Here is an 18,602-nt window from a genome sequence, read left to right on the forward strand (position 1 = left end):
CCCAAAGGTTTCTCTCACTTCTGGAGTAAGTAATTTTTGTTGTACATGCTTGCAGTATCATAACACCCCTATGGTACCTGGTCTGTAAATAAAAAGGGGGATTCGCACACCAAAGTTGAAAGAAGCATTCTTGCTAGCCTGGAGTAGCAGTTTCCCACTAGGTAGCTGTTAATCTGCACTTGCAGTACTTTACACCACTTTGTTCTGTGTTTGGAAGTGGATTACAGTGTCACTTGGAGTGAAGAATAAGTGTCTTCTTGAGGAATTATTGCAGAATAAATAATCACTTTAAATTCAAACCTAGACTTATATTGCAATAGTTTCTCTTCCTAGACATCCTGAACAAAAACAAGTACTCACAAGCTAAGAGGATGTGTGATAATGTTCCCAATGAAGGCAATGGCTAATTCCCATTTGGAAATTTGGAGGGCTGGGAACTTGCTTGTGAAATTGCTTTCATTCAGGCTGTGCAAGACAAACAGTTCATCAGAGCTTGGAGAAAATTATAATATGTGTGGCTGAATATAGCTAGAGATAGGTTAGTTTGCTGTTGTGACGATGCACATTAGATTGGTCCCTTCGTCTCCTGCCTGCAAAATATGTAGATGCAAACAGAACCAATGGCAACACATGATAGTACAGCAGAATATAAGTAACACAATAATACTTATCAGCATTTAAAAATAAATTAAATAAAATTTCCCATGTTATTACCAGGAAATGGAAAATGTGCAGGTGAAATTTGTTTGCAAGTCTGATAATAAAAAACAATGAGGGGAATACACAAAATCTAAGTTGAGACTTCATAATGTATGGAAGACTGATGGTTTCATCTGTATATAGAGTTTGTCGTTTCTTTCTGTTGAAAATTGCTATACACCCAAAACATAGAGCAGTAATTAAAGGATAAGTAATAATAATAAAAACCATACTGCTGAATCTAAAGAAAAAGAAAATAGCCCCGGGCCTACTGCTAACATGCCAGAAATGTCTTTGGATTCCTACTACTAAGTGTGTTTGGAGGCTGCACAGTTATAGCTGTAGACTGTGGTTCTGAATCCCATCAGCTACCATATTAAGAGGGACTTTAGCCAAAGCTGGTATTTTAATCTGACCAAGAAAGCAGAAAAATGGTTTAAGTGAGTGTCAAAATGAAAAAATCTGTAGTCCCAGAGGAGTACAGTATAGTATAGGTATAGGGAGTATACTTGCATGTCAAGCACAGTGATAGATTTCATGAATGAACCCAGCTCTTAAAATAAGATCCTACTGCCAAATGTGAGAGAAAATCTTTCACAGATGATTTCATTGACATTTCTAATGTAGATTCTGATACATGGTCACTCAGCAAGACAGCCCTTCCTTTATGGGTTCAGTTGAAATAACCTTGATGATGTTACTGTAGTTAGTCTCTTTCCACCTACCAGGGCAAAATACAAAGGGAAAAGTGCTAGTCACCTCTCTTGATCTTCCCCAAGAAGACTGTAGGAACTTCCAGCACTAGACAGTAAAACAGTCTCAGTAAACAGCTCATGTTTGCTAAATGTTATGTCTGCTCTTTTTTTTTTCTTGAGCAAATAAAATTTTATAAATAGTTTATTTTAGTGTTATTGAATACAATTACATATGTAACTAAATGATAATTCATAATAGATTAAACCTCAGAACACTGGAACATACCAGGATGCCAATCAAATGAATGTTCAGGATGCCAAATGCTCAGATGCAAAAGACTTATAGCTAGATTACCCCTTTTGACTGATTTACACCACTATAAATCAGATCTCTGGTAGACTTACTGCCACTCTGTAGCAGTGTACATGAAAGGAAAACTGAGCCCTTAATCTGTGTATTCCTTACATCAGCCTCCTTCTGAAATTGGCAGATGGGCTCCCTTTTCTGGGGCAGTCTTACATGATCAGTTGTAAACAAGTAACAAAAGTGCAAAGTCCACACAGGTGACTATTCAAGTACATCATTTTTGACACCCAAGGGGAGAGAGAATAGGAGGCTGAAGTTGTGTTGCAGAAGGTCAGAGATGAATGATGTGAGAGACATATTTAAACAAAGAGATGAGCTTAGATTCTTCCACAAAATTGTAAGCAGCTTCAATTACCTTTGGAAACATCAATTCTTAGTGAATTGGGCCCTTATCTCACCCCCTAGCCATATTCCTTTCTCCCTCTGTAGTATTGATTTAGCCTTTCCCTCTAATTGTCTAATTAGGTTGCTATAGCTGTTAATAGGATAGTGTGTGGACATCTTAACCTCTGAGATCCTAATGACTTGTGCATATTAGAGCAACTATCAAATACGTATTGAATCCCTGTCTTTGTTTTAAAGCTGAAAAAATCTCCTTATATTTTACAAGTGCACTTCAGAACAAGCTGTAGTTACAGAAGTGCAGCCCTTCTGAATCATTATCCATGCCCGTAGACACTAAGTGCTTTTACTGAGGTCCTATTACTTGATTACAGCACTCCAAATGAAAAGTTTTTGCAAATAATGGAAGCACCCTAAAACAGATTTTTTAAAAGCCTGTCTATTTTGAAATTTTCATGTTTGCTTTAAACAAAGAAGTTTGAAAAGCACTATATCTGCAGCTTTTCAGGTGCATTGTTTTAAAACAAAGGCAGATCTTTAGTTTTTAGATGTTTAGGTGTATGAAAAGCTAGTCAATACTAACATAGATGTACTGGCTACACCTCAGATATGTTAAAGCCTCTTTAAATTGCAGAAAAGCCTATTTACACAGTCAGAGTGGTAAAAATGGTGTGATGGGGGGAAAAAAAGCCCACTACATGTTGCAAACCATACAGCACATTGTAAAGGTTTAATAATGGCTGCATGTGAAAGGGACAGGAATGGGTTGCCTGCCACTTCAGCCTTTTCTCTGTTTATGAAAGAAATAACTAGCTCATACATTTCTGGTGTCACTCAGCTCGGAGGTGAAATTCACCCAGCGGGACTGACTGTTCAGCCACTTACAAGACACAGTGATAATGCTTATGGTGTCTGGTGTGGCAGCCACTGCCCAGTAGCAACTGTTTGCAGAATACAGCTCCAACACAAGCAGGGTAGGTTATTAAGGTTAATCTGCTCCTGCCCTGCTTCCACAAAATGGAAGAAAGTTTATGTTGATTACATGTGGAGGACTGTTTCTCAGTGTGTACTAGACTAGCACATTAGTAACAGAGCAAATAGACTGATTTCTCATGATTGTGTGAAACCTTCCTCTACCTAACTGCCATCTGGTATACATTACTATCTTCACAAAGCCTAAGCTTTCAATTTCCAAGAACTTCTCCATGTATTTGCAGCATATGGTTGAGGAATTTTTTTAATTATTTTTTTTTTTTTTTTAGAAAATGCGTCCCTTAGGCATATCTTTCCTCTAGATTACTGTATTAAGAAACATTTTTCTTCAGCCGTACTTTTGCCTTTTCCTTAAAATTGTCCCTTTAAGCACACCAAAAGTAAAAGTGTCTGGACAGAGATATGGACATATAAATGCATATGTAAGGCACGTATAAAATATAATTACTGCTTTGCAAGATTTCCTTCTCTTCCACCTCCTTATCAAGCTTTGACTAATTGCTTTCTTATGTTGAGTGCAGCACTATTTGTAGGCTGACCAAATGTTGTACACATTATTGTGGCCATTGAATGGGGTATTAACTTGGAGACTGAAACCCCATGAATTCTGGCACTGTGGTTTAGTCCTTAGGGAAAAGAAGACATGGAAATCTCATAACTTTGGCCTATTCTCTGGCCTATTCTATGTCCCATTGTTCCTCTTATTTCTTGAGAATGAGCAAAGGAATTGACAAGCGTAAAATGGTATAGAAGTGAAAGCTTTCATGCTCCAGTGTATTCTTGCTTCAAAAGGGCACATATTTTCAGCCACTGGGCCTCTACCCATCCTTTTGGAAACAGGCAGCCCTGTAGAACTGCTGTGGAACAGGCAGCAAGTCTGGATTGAAGCCCATCATCCATCTAACTGTGTGTTACCAGTGCTTCCAGCCATGCTGTTGCTTACGGAAACCTTCTAGTAGAGAATAATATTTGGCTTCTCTTTCCTATTTGAGCAACATTAAAAGCGCCATCTTAAACAAAATACACCCTCTAGTTTGCCATGTTAAAGAAAGGTGGCTAGAGGAGACCACCCTTCCTACCAGGAGAGAGAAAAAATAATACAGTGCCCTCATCAGCATAAGCCCTCAGCCTGAGGTCCAGTGCTCAATTAATTGTATTAATGATTACGTGTAGTACCTGAAGGGTGAGAATTCTGCATGGTGAGAATGCTGAATCTCACCAGCTTGCCCTACAAAGAGCGCTGGTTATAGAAGTTAGTTCTCTCCATATCCTGTGCAAAACACAGTCCAAAGTACTGCTGCATACAAACCTGCACACTAAATCAAAAGTGCTCCTCAAACATATGCAGAGGAGCATGGGCATTTTCTTCCCCTCCAAGATCATTAATATTCAGCAGAATTTCTTTAAATCATAGCAGCATCTTAACAGAAGCTGCAGCATTTTTGCTGATTTCATCAATATTTCAATCTGATGAAGCTGCTAAAAGGGCTGGATAAAATGAAGCACTTGTCTGTATCGAAAAGCATTCAGATTTCTGATGTCTAGAGGGTAGTTGGGAAGCTGAAGTTCATCAGCTCTCCATGCACTGAAGGGACTGATGTTGCTTCTGAGAGCAGGGACCAGAATGGCCAAAGCATTGGTGCAAGTGGTGAAAAGGAACTTTCAGAAATATGAGTGATTTTAAGGTCAGAATGTGGTGTGGTTGGAGTTTCAGTGCCCACTTTCCCAGGAGTCATGGAGCAGCTGAGCCACTGAGAAGTCCAGGTTGGGGCCATCATTCAGAAACCATAGACTCCAAGAGTACTGCATTTTGGGTGTTGACCTACTTCCTGGGGTTGAGCTGCAAAGGACATACATATCTACAAATACATTTATGCCAAAGCCAAACCACTGTTAAAATTGTACAATGTTTCTGGTAGGTCATGTCCTGTGAGTGTGCTGTTAGGGTGTGTTCAACCAGCAAGGAGTTCCTCAGTCATGTTCAGGATGGCAGTGACAATGTCTAGAGTAGCTGTGAAACTCAGGGGAGCCGGCCTGTAATCCTCTCTTCCAGTCAAGAGGTCTACCCTGTGTGACAAATGCAAAGCAGATCACATCCTAAACTTTCCTCCTTCAAAACGGGCCTTCCAGTGTTCAAAGGGGCCTGAAGCAAGCAAGCAATGCCACATCTCTGTCCTGAGAGGTCTACCAACCAAGTGTGCTTTGAAGACAGTTACAATTTCTTGGCCAGACTCATGTAATAAGGCCTTCACTTCACTGTTAATTTGAGCAGAAATGATGTGTGGCTCTTTGCTAGCAGTCCTTACCTCAGAGCCATTGTAGACCACTGCTCAGACAAGACTGGTGGAAATGGTGCAAGAAGGCACAAACCCAGTGTTTTTTCCATCCCCAGTGCACAGGTTCTGGGCAGCCTCTCATTCCCTCAGGGACACGAGGCAGAGGGCAACAAACATCATCATGTTGTAGCTATTCTGGCATTCCACTCCAGTTCTGGTGGTGCTAGAAGTTGTTCCATTTTATTGCTTAAATTGCTGTTGAAATTGCTTTTCTTCCTAAGCCAGTGCCAGACAGTGTGGACTGATGCTTCAGTATCAGGCTCATGTGCAGAATACAGCTGAAGGACATTTGACTAAGATGAAGAGTCCTCATGCTGCTCCACATGCATTTAACACTGCTGGGCAAAAACACACAATTGCAATCTGAGCTGCAGTCAACCGCACACACATGCAGCCATTAACACCATCCCACTGGACAGTTTGGAAAGTCCAAATTCTGTGTTTCCTTCGAGCAACACTTTGCAAGGCCTTCAAAGCCATGCTCAGCCTACGAGGTTCACCCATGGAGGAAAGCAAAGGTTGTGCTCCTGAGCATGAGGTGGCATGGTAAGTGACTAATGAGACTTGTCTTCCCTACCTGTATTTATAATGTAAACAGGACACTCCAGTTCACTAGTTCCAAGCACCACCTCTTCCAACTCTCGGGCTCGACAGGGTTATGATGCTAGGGGACGCATGCTGGATTGGAAGGATCCGCTTGGTTCATCCGAAAATACAGACCCATATGTGGCAGTTTCATCCCATAATCATCAAGACAAGAAGGGTAAGGCCTTGGAAATGACTTCCTGTGGTGAGGAGGGAGGGGGGGGGAGGACTGAAGTGTAACTGCTTCCAGCTGGCTCAGAGCAACATGTAATAAAACTCCTGTGCTATAATTAAAAGCTTATCGTAAAGCCTGAAACTAAACAGCCAATCTCAGACTCAGTCCTAGATAATTCACTGCCTGAGGAAACCACACAAAACAAATAGAAATGTATGCCTTTGCCGTGTGTATTGTACATGTGCATGGGAAGGAGGGAAACAGTGGGGATTTAGCTCTCTTTAAACTTGATCTTCCCCGTTGTCTGACAAAGGCAGATTCGTGGCTTTCCATTTTTCTTAAGAGTGCACTTTTATATTGCCTTTTTGTCTGAATTCCCAGGGCAGCACAGCAGGTCTCAGCTAATTTCACATTATTTCTGTCTCTCGCTGTCAGGAAGAAATACTGAAGCTCCGAGGTTGGCTCTACTTTAACTGGTGGAGTTACACAGATGCTGGTCCTAGCCACTGGACCTGAGCATCAAATGCCTTTGAGAATGAGGGCTGCAGAGATCATTAGTGTATTTCAAAAGATCCTTAGGTGGTTGCTGGTGGGGAGAGTTTCTCTGCTGCATTTTTAAAGAGCCAAAAGGTGCTTTGATTTAGGTGGTGTTTCACCCTGTTCAGCCCTGTGCTGAAGCATGCTTGTGCCTGAGACAAGGGACAGCCCTGCCATTTGGCCTCTAGCCCTGCTTTGCTATGCATGCAGAGAATTAGAGAATTGCCTAAACTTGCCATTTGAACCTGCTTAGGGACAGAGTAGCTTTTCTCCTGAGCGAGGATGGTAGTGACCCATAGTTCTGCCATGGCCCTCCATCATTCTTCCTGCTGCTTTCAATCCGTATCTGAATGAGGTTAAAATGGTTCCTTTGTAAATAGGGGGCTTAGGTTCAAATATCTCCTCTGCCTAGAGAGATTTAAGTCCTTGTTATTCTTCTCCAGGGTGTTCTTAGATCTCTTCTTTCAATCTCTTCCCTGTTGAAGATGTTTCACTCTGTATGGACTAATTAAGTACTCAACGGGCCAGAAGGAGGATGGGTATAAGCAAAACTCACTTGCTGAGTGGTTAGGGCACTCACCAGGGGCAGGAACACACATGAGCTTCAGGCCTTTCTACTATGAATACTTTATAAAAAACATTTAAAATATTAATTGAAATGTGGATTCCAGTCTCTGTTGTTCATGCATTTTACATGAAAAACTCATTAGACAAAAGCATCAGCTGTTCCTGGAGAAGCTACTAGCATGCCAGACCTACTGCTTTGAATTGTCTGCCCAAACTAGTAGGTTACTAAATCATATTCCTTCCCCTCTGCCTGACCCACTGAGTCTTGAATTCTCTGCACTCACTGTGGAGATTTTCAGCAGGGGCTAATGAGCATGTTAACATTGCAATACAGTTTTCAGCAGATCTTCACGAGCAGCTGGCAATGGTCTGGACTGTAAACTCGGTGCCTGGCATTCACAGCAGCTCCAGACACATGATGTCTCCCACAGTCTTGGGATATCTCAGAGATTTCTCATTGAACTCTTCTCAAAGAGCCTTCACAGCTCCTGTTCACAAGGGCAGTGTGCATCACCTGGCTGGCCCACCCGAGACAAAGTCTGAAGCAGCTTTCTGGCTGACAAGCTGGTCAAATTGGGGAGAAGAAACAGTAAAATTTCTTGAGATGCCAAGGAGACAATTAATCTAGTAGCCTTGGCTTTTAGGCTTGATAGCAGCAAATAGAATAGGAATAGCTGAAATCCCCCAGGCAGAAGATGTGACTTGTCTCCCACCTACCAACAGTTTTTCCTGTAAAAACTTCCATGTATTCTTTTTCCTTCAGGTGGATTTTAGAAGAGGCTATTGTTCCCAAATTATATTTTTTTTCTGAGCTTGATCATGTAGACATGATGAGGATAGGAGGCTAACTGCAAATCTAAAGGAAAAACTGAATTTCTGAACCTGGTCAGACTTACCTGTGACATAAGTACAGAGCTTCCCTGTACCACACAGACCTGTGGGCTACAGAGTCTCTGCAGTAGAATTTCAGGCAGCTGCATTACTCCAATTCAAAACCATAATGTAAGGGGTAAGTCTTTGGGGGCGTTGAAGACAAAAGGTCAGATTCCAAATCCCTGCTTAAGCTTAGTTTGAGAAATCATCCTCATTTCTTGAATCTGAACTCTGTTCCTCAGACCTTGCTCTTCAGCTGCAGAATGGCAATTTTAAAAATGTTATTTCTGGGTGTCAGGTATGTAGAGGAGAGAAAGCAGATAAACCTGCATGCTCTTTTAAAGATGGCATGTGATCTACCTATCACTCCTTTTTATCAGAGAAATAAATCAATGACAATGCTGACAGCTTAAAAAAATATATATATTTTTTTCTTTTTCTGTCTGGCCTCTTGGTAACACCTGGTATTCAAACTTCTTGAGCTGAGACATTTCCTAGAAAATTGTGTTCCCTCTTTTGAAAGTAAGTAGTGTTTTTCTCCTCCTCCCTGAGAAGAGGGGATGTCATTAAGCAGACTTGATGAGGAAGGAAGGAAAAGATCCTTGAACCCAGCTCTTCTGCTGGTATCAGTCAGGGATGCTAGGTCAGAAATCACCAATAGTGGAAGATCTGGCCCTTTATGTACCCAGAGGAATGCAGAGATGTGTATGCATTTTAATGACAGTATTTGTTATGTGTGGATCTGTACTTTACAAATCTTTTGCAAAGCAGTGTTTAGTAGATGGAAAACTAGCTCTTAAAAGCATCTTGTATGCCAGCCACAGCTTTCAGAGGAGCATGCAGTGAAAATATTAATAAACGTATAGCTTTTGGATTTGAATAATTTTCACTTCAATTCACTGACTGATGAGGTGGCTTACATTCAATAGTTCCCTGCTCAGGGAGTGATAGTTACCAAAGATCCTTATTAGCACTTGACAGGGTCATTTAAATATCATGCATTCTTTGTTGCCTAATTATGAATATTGACAAAGCTGGAAGCAGTCTACACACAATCAAAACAATGGCGGCAGAGGTGACCGCATGGTTGTTTACCATTACCATCTACTTGTGTGTTGTTCTCCTTGCCTTGCCCAATCAAAGCCGGTTGGCTCCAAAATTGCTATTGATTTGTTGTTTTTAAAGGGCAAAGGAAAGAGTTCTTGCACAAAATTAAATCAGAAAATGTTAAGCTTACTATCCTTTCATCAAGGTTTTGTTTTCACTTTTGCTGTGGTTTCTTTCATTTTTGCACATTCACGGAGAAAAAAAAAATGGTTTTTTTTGTTCTTTTTTTTTTTTCTTTCTTCTTTTTTTTAACATTTTCTCTTTGTTTTGCAAGGTGCTTTGTGATGTTCTTCATTGGTTGTGTCTAGTCCTTTGGACAGTGTTTTCTTTCTTTTCCTGTACTCACAAATGACTTCCTTCTGATTGTACTAATTGTACAGAATCCACTTGCTGCTTTTTTTTTTTTTTTTTTTTTTTTCTGTAACACGGGTGCTTTGATGATGTCACATCCATCCATATGCTTCACTTTTAATTCAGTGCAGGCATCTTGGGGAATATCTGTGGGGGCGTGAAGAGGGGGTTCTTTAAAAGGGTTGACTCATGGGAATGTGACATTTGTGTGCCACAGCTTTAGTAGCTAAATATACTCTGGGATTGTTGTTTCTGAGCTACCTCACATTTCTTGCCAAGATGAAAATGTGTAGAGCAACCCATAGAGTGGGAATTATGCGTTGCCATCCCACTGGCATTTTCATTTTGGCCATTAAGGAATCTGCCCCTCTGCATTGCAAACAAAAAATCAGCTCTGATTGGGCAAACTGCACCCTCTTTCCTCTTCTCCATCTCCTCCAACAACCAAAAAAAAAAAAAAAAAAAAAACAACCAACCAAACAAACAAAAAAACATGTTCTAGAGTATGTTTATGTTTTGTTTCCTTTCTTGCTGTGTTTTAGTCTTAATTTAATTGTGTGTTTCTCACCTTTGTCAAAAGAGTTTTCCTAACCTTGCAGTCTAACCTCCCGTTCTGCTGCCATTGTACTGAGCCTCCCTCCTGCCCTCAGCAGTCGTGAAGCTCCTCATGTGGAGCACTCCAAGGCTTTACCCTGTACACCCCAGTAGTGACCTAGTGCTGTGTCTCTGTAGTTGTTCTACTAACGAAGGGAAAGTAGATAATATAGTACTTACTGCTAGCGGAGAGACCTTCATGAAGAAAACAAAGTAATTTTCTTCAGGAGGATCTGGCCTTGCTCCCTTATTACCCTCCTGGCCCTTCTCTGCTGTCTCCTGTCCCTTCTGCCTCCTTCTAGAAATGCCTCATGTTTTTCTAGTCCTGGGTTTGTTAACACAATGTAGCCAACTGCTTAGTTTTATTATTCACTCCCTAAATGTATGGAGCTTACCTTTCAATCACAGTGCTGATAAACTGGTTGTAGAGATTTGGCTTATGATTTCTTTCCACAGCTTCTTTTCTGATGCATTCAGGTGGACATGGTTTAGCTGGGCATTGACTGCTTAAAGTGTAGTGTTACTCTGAACAGGCTTAATGTTTGTAATCTTACTTGTCTCAACACTCATTAAGTGACGATTATGAAGTGGTGTCTCCCTTTCTTAACAAAACTTTTGTCAATAGCCACATGCCAATTTCAAAGAAACTGTCTGGAAGTGGGACGTGCTGCACACAGTTTATATGGTTAAGACCTGCTGGTGTATTTAGATGTCAAGAATGCTCCTGTGGATATGTCATGCTTTAGAGTCTATTATTTTACATATAACTGTTAACAACTGCAGCCCTTTGGGTGGTACAGACCTAGGTGTCATTAGCAGTAGTGAACAATTTGGAGAGGTCTCTGTTACTGGGGAGCCCAAGGGCTGTTAATTTCAAAATCTGACTCCATAAGATGTTTCTTATTGTACACAAGCGGCAGTGTTACTAATTTTTACTGTGATTATCACTACTTAAAAGACTTGCTAAGTGCTGACAATGCTTGTCTCTGGAGAGTCTGCAAATGTTACAGCAGATTCTGCTCCAGGGAGAAAGAATTTTATGAAATTTCAGGTATAGTTATAACAAAGAACACAAAGTGCTGATTTAACAAGATACTTTCCACGTAGACATGAAGAAATCTGTGGCAAAGCAAAGCTTCGGACTCTTTTGGCATAAATTAAGCAGCTAGTCTTAATCATGGGAAGGCTGAGTTTTCACCAGGAAGTACATTTGCAGTTTGTTTTTACACAGAACGTTGTATTCTGATATGTGCAAGGCTCTAAAAGATTCAAAACATGTTTTATCAGAGGAAGCAGGGAGAAGTCATTATTATCTTACTGGCATTTGGTAATAATTCAGAAGAGGATTTAAAGTGGCACAGAATTTGTCATGGCTGTCTTTGGAGTCAGTGTTTGCAGGTCTGAAGGGAAGGGTTTGGATTTTCAAGGTGAAGCAAATTCCCTGTATTTGATCTGTATCATAGTTCTGGCAAAGTCGGAAGGAATTGACTGCTTCCTAAAAAAGTGTTAGGCTAATCAGAGGAGAGTCTGCATCATAGTCAGCATTGACTAGATGTGGCTCAGGAAGCACTGTAAATTCAGAGCATATGGGCCTGGAGGAAGCTATTACAAACATTGCTATTCTTTTCCCTGTCTCAAACCACTGTCCACACAAACATAAAACAGATTGCAAGTACTTTGCCATTCACTAACACTTTTGAGTGCTGAGGAAACAATGAAGACAGAATCAGACCTGATCCTTCACTTTCTGTACATTTAAATCTTCTACCCACAGTCCAGTAAAAGAGTGGTGTAAGAAAGGGAGTCGTGAATTTGTCCTGACTGTCTATGGTTTGGAAGCATTTAGCTGAGACTTGAAGTGAGAGGTTTGATTACTTGGAGCTATAATGCTTCACAAAGGGATTTCATGTATACAAGACTTAAATGGATCTAGCCCATTTAAGTTTTTATAGATTCACATCTAGATTAAAACCTAATTACTTTTCCCATTAGAATTTAAACAGAGACTGGTTGGATGAGTGCATGCTAAACCGAGCCCTATAGATTTTATTTGTTAAATGTTCTTAGGTAAATTAGCACCTGTAAACATCCCTGTTTTGTGAGGACACCTTATTTATGTTTGTCACATATACTAGTTGCTTAGGTGGAATATTAAAATATTTAAAAACAAAATAAAACAAACAAACAAACAAACATATTGGTTTAGAATACCTCTAAAAAGCAACTTGTCCAGAAACTGATAGTCTCAGAGACTAATCACAGCATACCAAACACCTTCTGTAGGATGCCATTTTAGCTCTGTACCAAATCAATGCCAGAAGACCATTGATAACAGTTAAATGAGACCAAATTTCTCAGAAGAGCTTCTATTAGCCAGATATCTATATCATAAGACCAGGCTAATAACTTGCAAACATGCCAGGAGGTTGATAACCTCACCCTGCTGGAGCTGCAGGTACTCTGTGACACAGACAAGAACACTGTGCAGTCAAGATTAAGGGAGCACACCAGACCTGTCCATCCAGAGGAGTGACACTGATCCTTCCTCTGTTCTGTCTTGTATGTACAAGATCTGTTCCCAGAGCTGGTGACAGCTAATCATCCCAGATTGCATCCCTGAGTTCAAACACTGGGAGGAGAAAACTAGGAGTTAATAAATAAATAGGAGTTGTATGTGAAATTGACAAAAGAAGAATGCTGGAAGGAACATTCCTGGCAACAGATTTTCTTCAAACTTGCTTTCTTTATGGTTTTTAAGTTTCTATGAGAACAAGAGTAAAGTGACAGTGAGGACAGTAAGCATGCAGAAAAGACAAGAAACCAAGTCCATGGGCAGTGCCGCATCCTTAAACCCATTTTAGCTTAAAAGGGGGGATTGTGATAGGAATACAGGGCAGTGGTTTAGTGTGTCTTCTCTGTGGCTAGACTTCATTTTGAACCTTACATTAGAAAAAAATCTAGCTCATTTAGTCACAGATTTTCTGTAGGATCTTTTTGAAAGTGTAAGGAGAGGAACACTTTTCTCTGTGTTTCATATGGTAAAGGATGATCAATGTAAGGGAATGGGTATATTCCAACACACAAACCATGCCTAAAGAAATAACTATACTTCATCACTAGATCTAGCTTGCATTTTTCAGAAATCAAAATGTTTCCATGCTTCACTAGCAGTATGGATTTCAGATTTAACTAGCCAAAGTGGAAATATGAGTAGCCAGCTTTGAACCAAGGGTCAAGTGACATATCATTTATTTAGTATTAAAAAAAAAAAAAAAAAAAAAAAAAAAGAAAAAAGAAAAGAAAAAAGAAAAGAAAGAAAGGAAAAAAAAAAAAAAACAAAACAAAACAGAACAAAACAAAACACATTTTTGATAATATGATAATAAAAGAGGTTGTGTTGATGTGCAAGTCCTGGTTATGAAAACCAACAATGGAGCTTTCCTTTGTAAATATGCCCCCATACATCAGAATTCTCCAAATAAAGGAAGGGTGACGTTTAAAATAGAGCTCATCAAATGTTAAATGTGGCTGCAGGAAAACAGCAGGTGTCCTTGACCTGTAATTGTCCACCTGCATAGATTTAAAGTCAGGTTATCCATTTACAGGCTGCAATGAGCAGCAGAAGCATGTCTTACCAAAACTGAAAAACTGTCATTGCCCCAGGACCTTGATCTACTTTTTCAATAAAAGAGGCCATGTCTAATTTGTCAAGGCAGCTGCTCAGAGTTCAGGGCATTAGAGCTATTGTGTGATGGACGAGATTCCCAGCTGTGTTCATCCACAGTCACCCGGTGAGGACAGCCTGGTGGAGAAACACAGGCTGTCTCATGCTCTTGTTTGACCCTTGTAGTGCTGACATATTTATCAGGGGCTGAGAATTCACTGTAGGCTACGCTGGCCCTACAGGGCCACTACTCTTTGTGGAAGCTGCGAGGAATAATTGGTGTTCAAGATGCTAAATAACACCACGTTTCATTCTGGGGATGTATATGTTGAGTACAGGAAGGCATTGTGCAATGCAAACATGCTGAATGGGCAGGAAAGAACTTAGCCCTTTAAGTAAGACATTTCTGAAACGGTTTCAAAATGTGAAGGGATTTAACAGCAGAAAATCTTACAGCCAGAAGAGACTTAAAGTGCCTTTTGGTGTTAAATCAGTGCCAGTGTATAATTAAAATGTCAATATGCTGTTAAAGATATTTGAATAATTCATTTTTCTTACATAGGATGTGCATAGTTTCAATAATTGTATTAATTAATAGGTAAGATGTCCTGTAGTAAATTTTCAACAACCTAAGCATTGACAGTCCTGGTTCAGAGCACTTTCAATATAATGTATGGACTGTGAACTGTTTATTAATCACATGACTGTACAAAACACCACATAATTTCTTCTCATATAGATAACCTTTCAGTGAACAGTATCTATATCTCTTTCCATGGATAGGATACTGACTGACTGTGTTCCTTTTTTGTTTATTTTTCTTTAAGACTGTCAAAAAGCAAGCATATTTTTTAACATCAAAATGGGCTGGTGTGTACTGTTTACAGAATGTTGTTAATTAAAAAAGACTGGAGAGGTTGTAATTTAGATTTTGCCATGTTAATCATATTTAACATTAAATACGGATAACAAATGTTGTCACATTTGGAAAGTAGTCTTTTCTATGAATATCCTTAGTTTAGCCAGGTGTTTAGATGAGTGCTACTTTGAGCTACTTAGCAATTTAGCGAGACACCATAGTCTCTGGTCTCCAGTTACCATCTGTATGACTTTTTCTAGATTTTAATCATGTGTTCCAAGATTTTTGTGCCAGTAGCTAAGAAAGAGGAGAGAGAAAAAATATGTTGTTATTCTCTTCTTACCAAAAAAAAATAATAAATAAAATAAAATAAAATAAAATAAAATAAAATAAAATAAAATAAAATAAAATAAAATAAAATAAAATAAAATAAAATAAAATAAAAATAGTCTTACAGGCATTTTATTGAGAAGTTTTTAAGGGGATAGAGCAAATTTACCATTATATCAAAAATGTGCATCCTGACATATCTGTTTGGAAAAAAATAGCTCCACTGGCCAAGTTCTAAGCTATTGAAAAACCTCGGTCTGTTCATACCCAGAAGAGACTTGTCACCATTTGGCAGCTAAATACACAGACAACTCCGTGTACACTGAGCATTGGTGGTATGATTGATAAGCACTTTAGCTATCCAGCTGATAGCCTGACAGCTCTCACTGCCCCAGCAGATCAGAGTAAGTCAAAATCTCTGCTGAAGTAAATTTTAACAGCTGCATTGATATTGGAAGAGCTTAGGGCAGTTTATAGAGAAGTTGCTCAGGGAGCATTAAGGGGCATCTCTGGCACAGCTGTACAATACAGCAAACATTTGGAAATGGCCAGCAGCACATTTATCATCAACTTCATGTTGACCAAGAAGAATACCTGTAATGCTCTGAAACAGTGAGTCCCAGTGGATAGCCTCCAGACCAGTCCCAGCCTTCCATGCCTACCAAAATGTGTAGCCCCAGATATTAAACTGTAGTCCTTCCAGCAACAACCAAAGATTTCCATTTTCTGTGAAATAAAATCTCAGATGAAGGTGCATCTTCATAACATTGTCAGAACTGGGCATAAATGAGGCAGTTCTTTCATATGCCCAACAAGGATTTTAATTTTTTTAATTGAAAAATAACACCAGCTGCATGCAGTCAATAATATTCCATCTTGTTCATGCTCCATCCCATCTTACCCACAATTGTGATAGAAAATAATAGAGCAGCTGTTAAAAAAAAATAAAAGGGAAGGGGGGGAGAGAGAAGGGAAAGGGGAGGAGGACCAGACTCATTTTTAAAGCCTTACAAGGCTACTGTTATTCAGTATCATGTTCTTACAGAAAGAAACAGCTTTTTTTTTTTTTTTTTTCTTTTTTTTTTGAGAGAGAGAGAAAGAGAGAGAGAGAGCGAGCCCAAAAGATCTGCAATTGCTAAAACAAACAATACCAACTCAGACACTAAATGGAAGACTGCATAGAAACACCTCCTGAATGGCAGTACACCAAAGCCTTCAGCAAGATAACTCCAAGTCTTTTGAGAAGAATATATTTTCCAATTGTTTTCAATTGGAAAATTCAGAAAACTTTACTGAGTTCCTGTTTGCAAACATAGTTGTAATCCTGAAAAAAAAAAAAAAAATCTAGAACAGTCATTCATGTTGGTAAATACAATGGATTTGTTTCACAAGGAGCTATGGAAAAAAAAAGAGCAAGGCACCTGTCTACCTCTGTTTATAAAGTTAAACTCAGTCTAGCTAGCTGATGAGGGTAAACGAGGTGTAAGTCATAAAGCTATGTAAAAACTGCATAGCATTTTTTGTTGTCATTGTTTTAAGAAGCTAGCAGAAGTGGTCTTGTCATTTGGTGCAGAAAAGGCAGTTGGTAGTTGCTTTGAGCCTGTGGTCAGCACGGGAGAAATCTAATTTCTGCCATCAGCATACAGTTTCCAACAAACAGTTCAACCATTCTCCGTATGTGTTTGCAGCTGAGTGACTCCCATCAGATCTTCTCAGAGAAGGGCACAGAGCAGGGGTGCCCTCTGTCCCTTCCTCTGTGTGCATTCCCTACTGAGCCTCTTGCATTCACCACAGAGCCTGCCCAGACAGAGGTTTGGGCAATCTCAGCTTATAATAAAGAACATAAAGAGTGCTGCTCTTTTTTTTTTTTTCTTTCTTTTTTTTTTTTTTTTTTTTTTTTCAGATAACATTCTGCTTTATCTCTGCAAAACACTAGTCTCTATTCAGCATCTTAAAGAGGTCTTACAGTCCTGCAGCACTTTATATGCTTTTAGTCTAAATATGACCAGGCTACAGGCAATGCCCCAAGGCACTCACCCAGTAAGACAAAGTAATTTGCTATACCCAGTGATCCCTGGGGGTATTTATGTAGCTTGGTGTGCAGTTCTCACACACTGAACCAAATTAGTATTATCAGCAGGTACTTTCAGACACCCAGCATGCAGACCTGAAAAGACAATACGGTTTATCTGTGCTTGCTCATGGCAAGACAACTCGATAACATCACATATGCTTCCCTGAAAGGTTTGGACTCACCTACACTGTGTTTAGAAAGGAGGAAAGAGAAAATGTATCACAGAGATTGTGATAAAACTTGTTATAGTCCCAGTGCCAGGGAAAAAAAAAAAAAAAAGAGAGAGAGAGAGATGCTAACTTCTCACATGGAAATTTGTGTATCTGTAGATCAGTAAACATATCTTGAAAACTGGCCTACAGATAATGAGAAAAGCCAGTCAGTTCATTGTTCTAGCACTTACCTTCATGTTGATTAATTAGTTGTGCAAGCACCCCTGGTTTGCTTGCAGCAGTGGGAAATACTGACCTAAAAAAGATCAAGAGCAGAAAATGAACAAATGCTACTGTAAATCCATAAAATTTTTTAAAAAAAAAAAAGGATTTGAAACAGTAGCAGAAGCAAGTGGAGCGTTGAGGAAGTTATTGTAATGCAGACACACTGATGATGATGTTCCACAAAGCAAATATGCCTGGCCTGTGGCTGGGTGGCCAGAGGTCGCCTGGATGGGCTGTGAGTGTGTTGTAGAGGAAGCTGGTTTGGCAAGATTGCTGCTGGCCCCAGGGCAACGACCTGAGAGTGAGGTCAGACACCTACTTGTCATACCACGCACCCTAAAATGAAGTTACAGAAGTCACTTTAGCAGATTGGCCACCATAATTAGTGAACATGTTAAAAAATTCACAAATATGAAGCGTCAGTGAAGTTACAGCTTTAAAGCATAGATGTGCATGCGGTTTCTGCAAGATGGGGAGATGGTAAAAATAAATAAATAAATAAATAGATAAATAAATAGATAAATAAATAAGGTTTTAAAAGTCAAGTAAAAAAAAAATGCAGAGAAATTGGATAGACAAAAGGAAAAATACATGAAAGAAGCCAGCACTGGAGATAGAAAATGAAGTGAGAGATGATAGCAGCAGCAGGATGAGAAGACCAGTAGGGAAATGCTGTCTTTTGCCTCAGGATGTAACTGGAGTAACCCTGCTTGCTTTACTGGAGGGATTGCAGATCTGAACGAATATAACTGAGAGGAAACAAGGCTTCTAATACTTATATTGGAAGAGTAGTGAGATACAGAGAAAGAACTAGAGGTAAAATCTGTCTTGCTTACTGTTGTGGCCAGTGTTTCAAACTCACTCCAGTTTCCCAGTTGCCTAATGTATTCAGTGACAGATGAGACTATGGGATTACAATACAGAGGGAAAACATATACCAAACACCCGCCATATATAATTTTTTATAATATTTTTGGTCTACAGACCCAACCCTGTAAATATTTCTAGTGGTCGTTT

At 39.6% G+C, this 18,602-nt stretch overlaps 1 protein-coding gene across 9 annotated transcripts in view; it reads left to right on the forward strand.

Annotated features, from left to right (window-relative positions):
• Window positions 1–18,602, forward strand: part of SEMA6A (semaphorin 6A) — a 117,988-nt gene that overhangs the window by 84,891 nt on the left and 14,495 nt on the right. For 7 of the 9 annotated variants that reach the window (XM_082782904.1, XM_082782905.1, XM_082782902.1 and 4 more), the window contains one exon: window positions 6,031–6,195. The exons of the other annotated variants lie outside the window; for them this stretch is intronic. In XM_082782904.1, the coding sequence (XP_082639030.1) occupies window positions 6,031–6,195 (165 nt within the window). The remainder of the gene's footprint in view (window positions 1–6,030; window positions 6,196–18,602) is intronic. 9 annotated transcript variants of the gene reach the window in all.

The sequence above is a fragment of the Aythya marila genome, assembly GCF_965140915.1.
Source record: "Aythya marila genome assembly, chromosome: Z".
NCBI lineage: Eukaryota > Metazoa > Chordata > Aves > Anseriformes > Anatidae > Aythya > Aythya marila.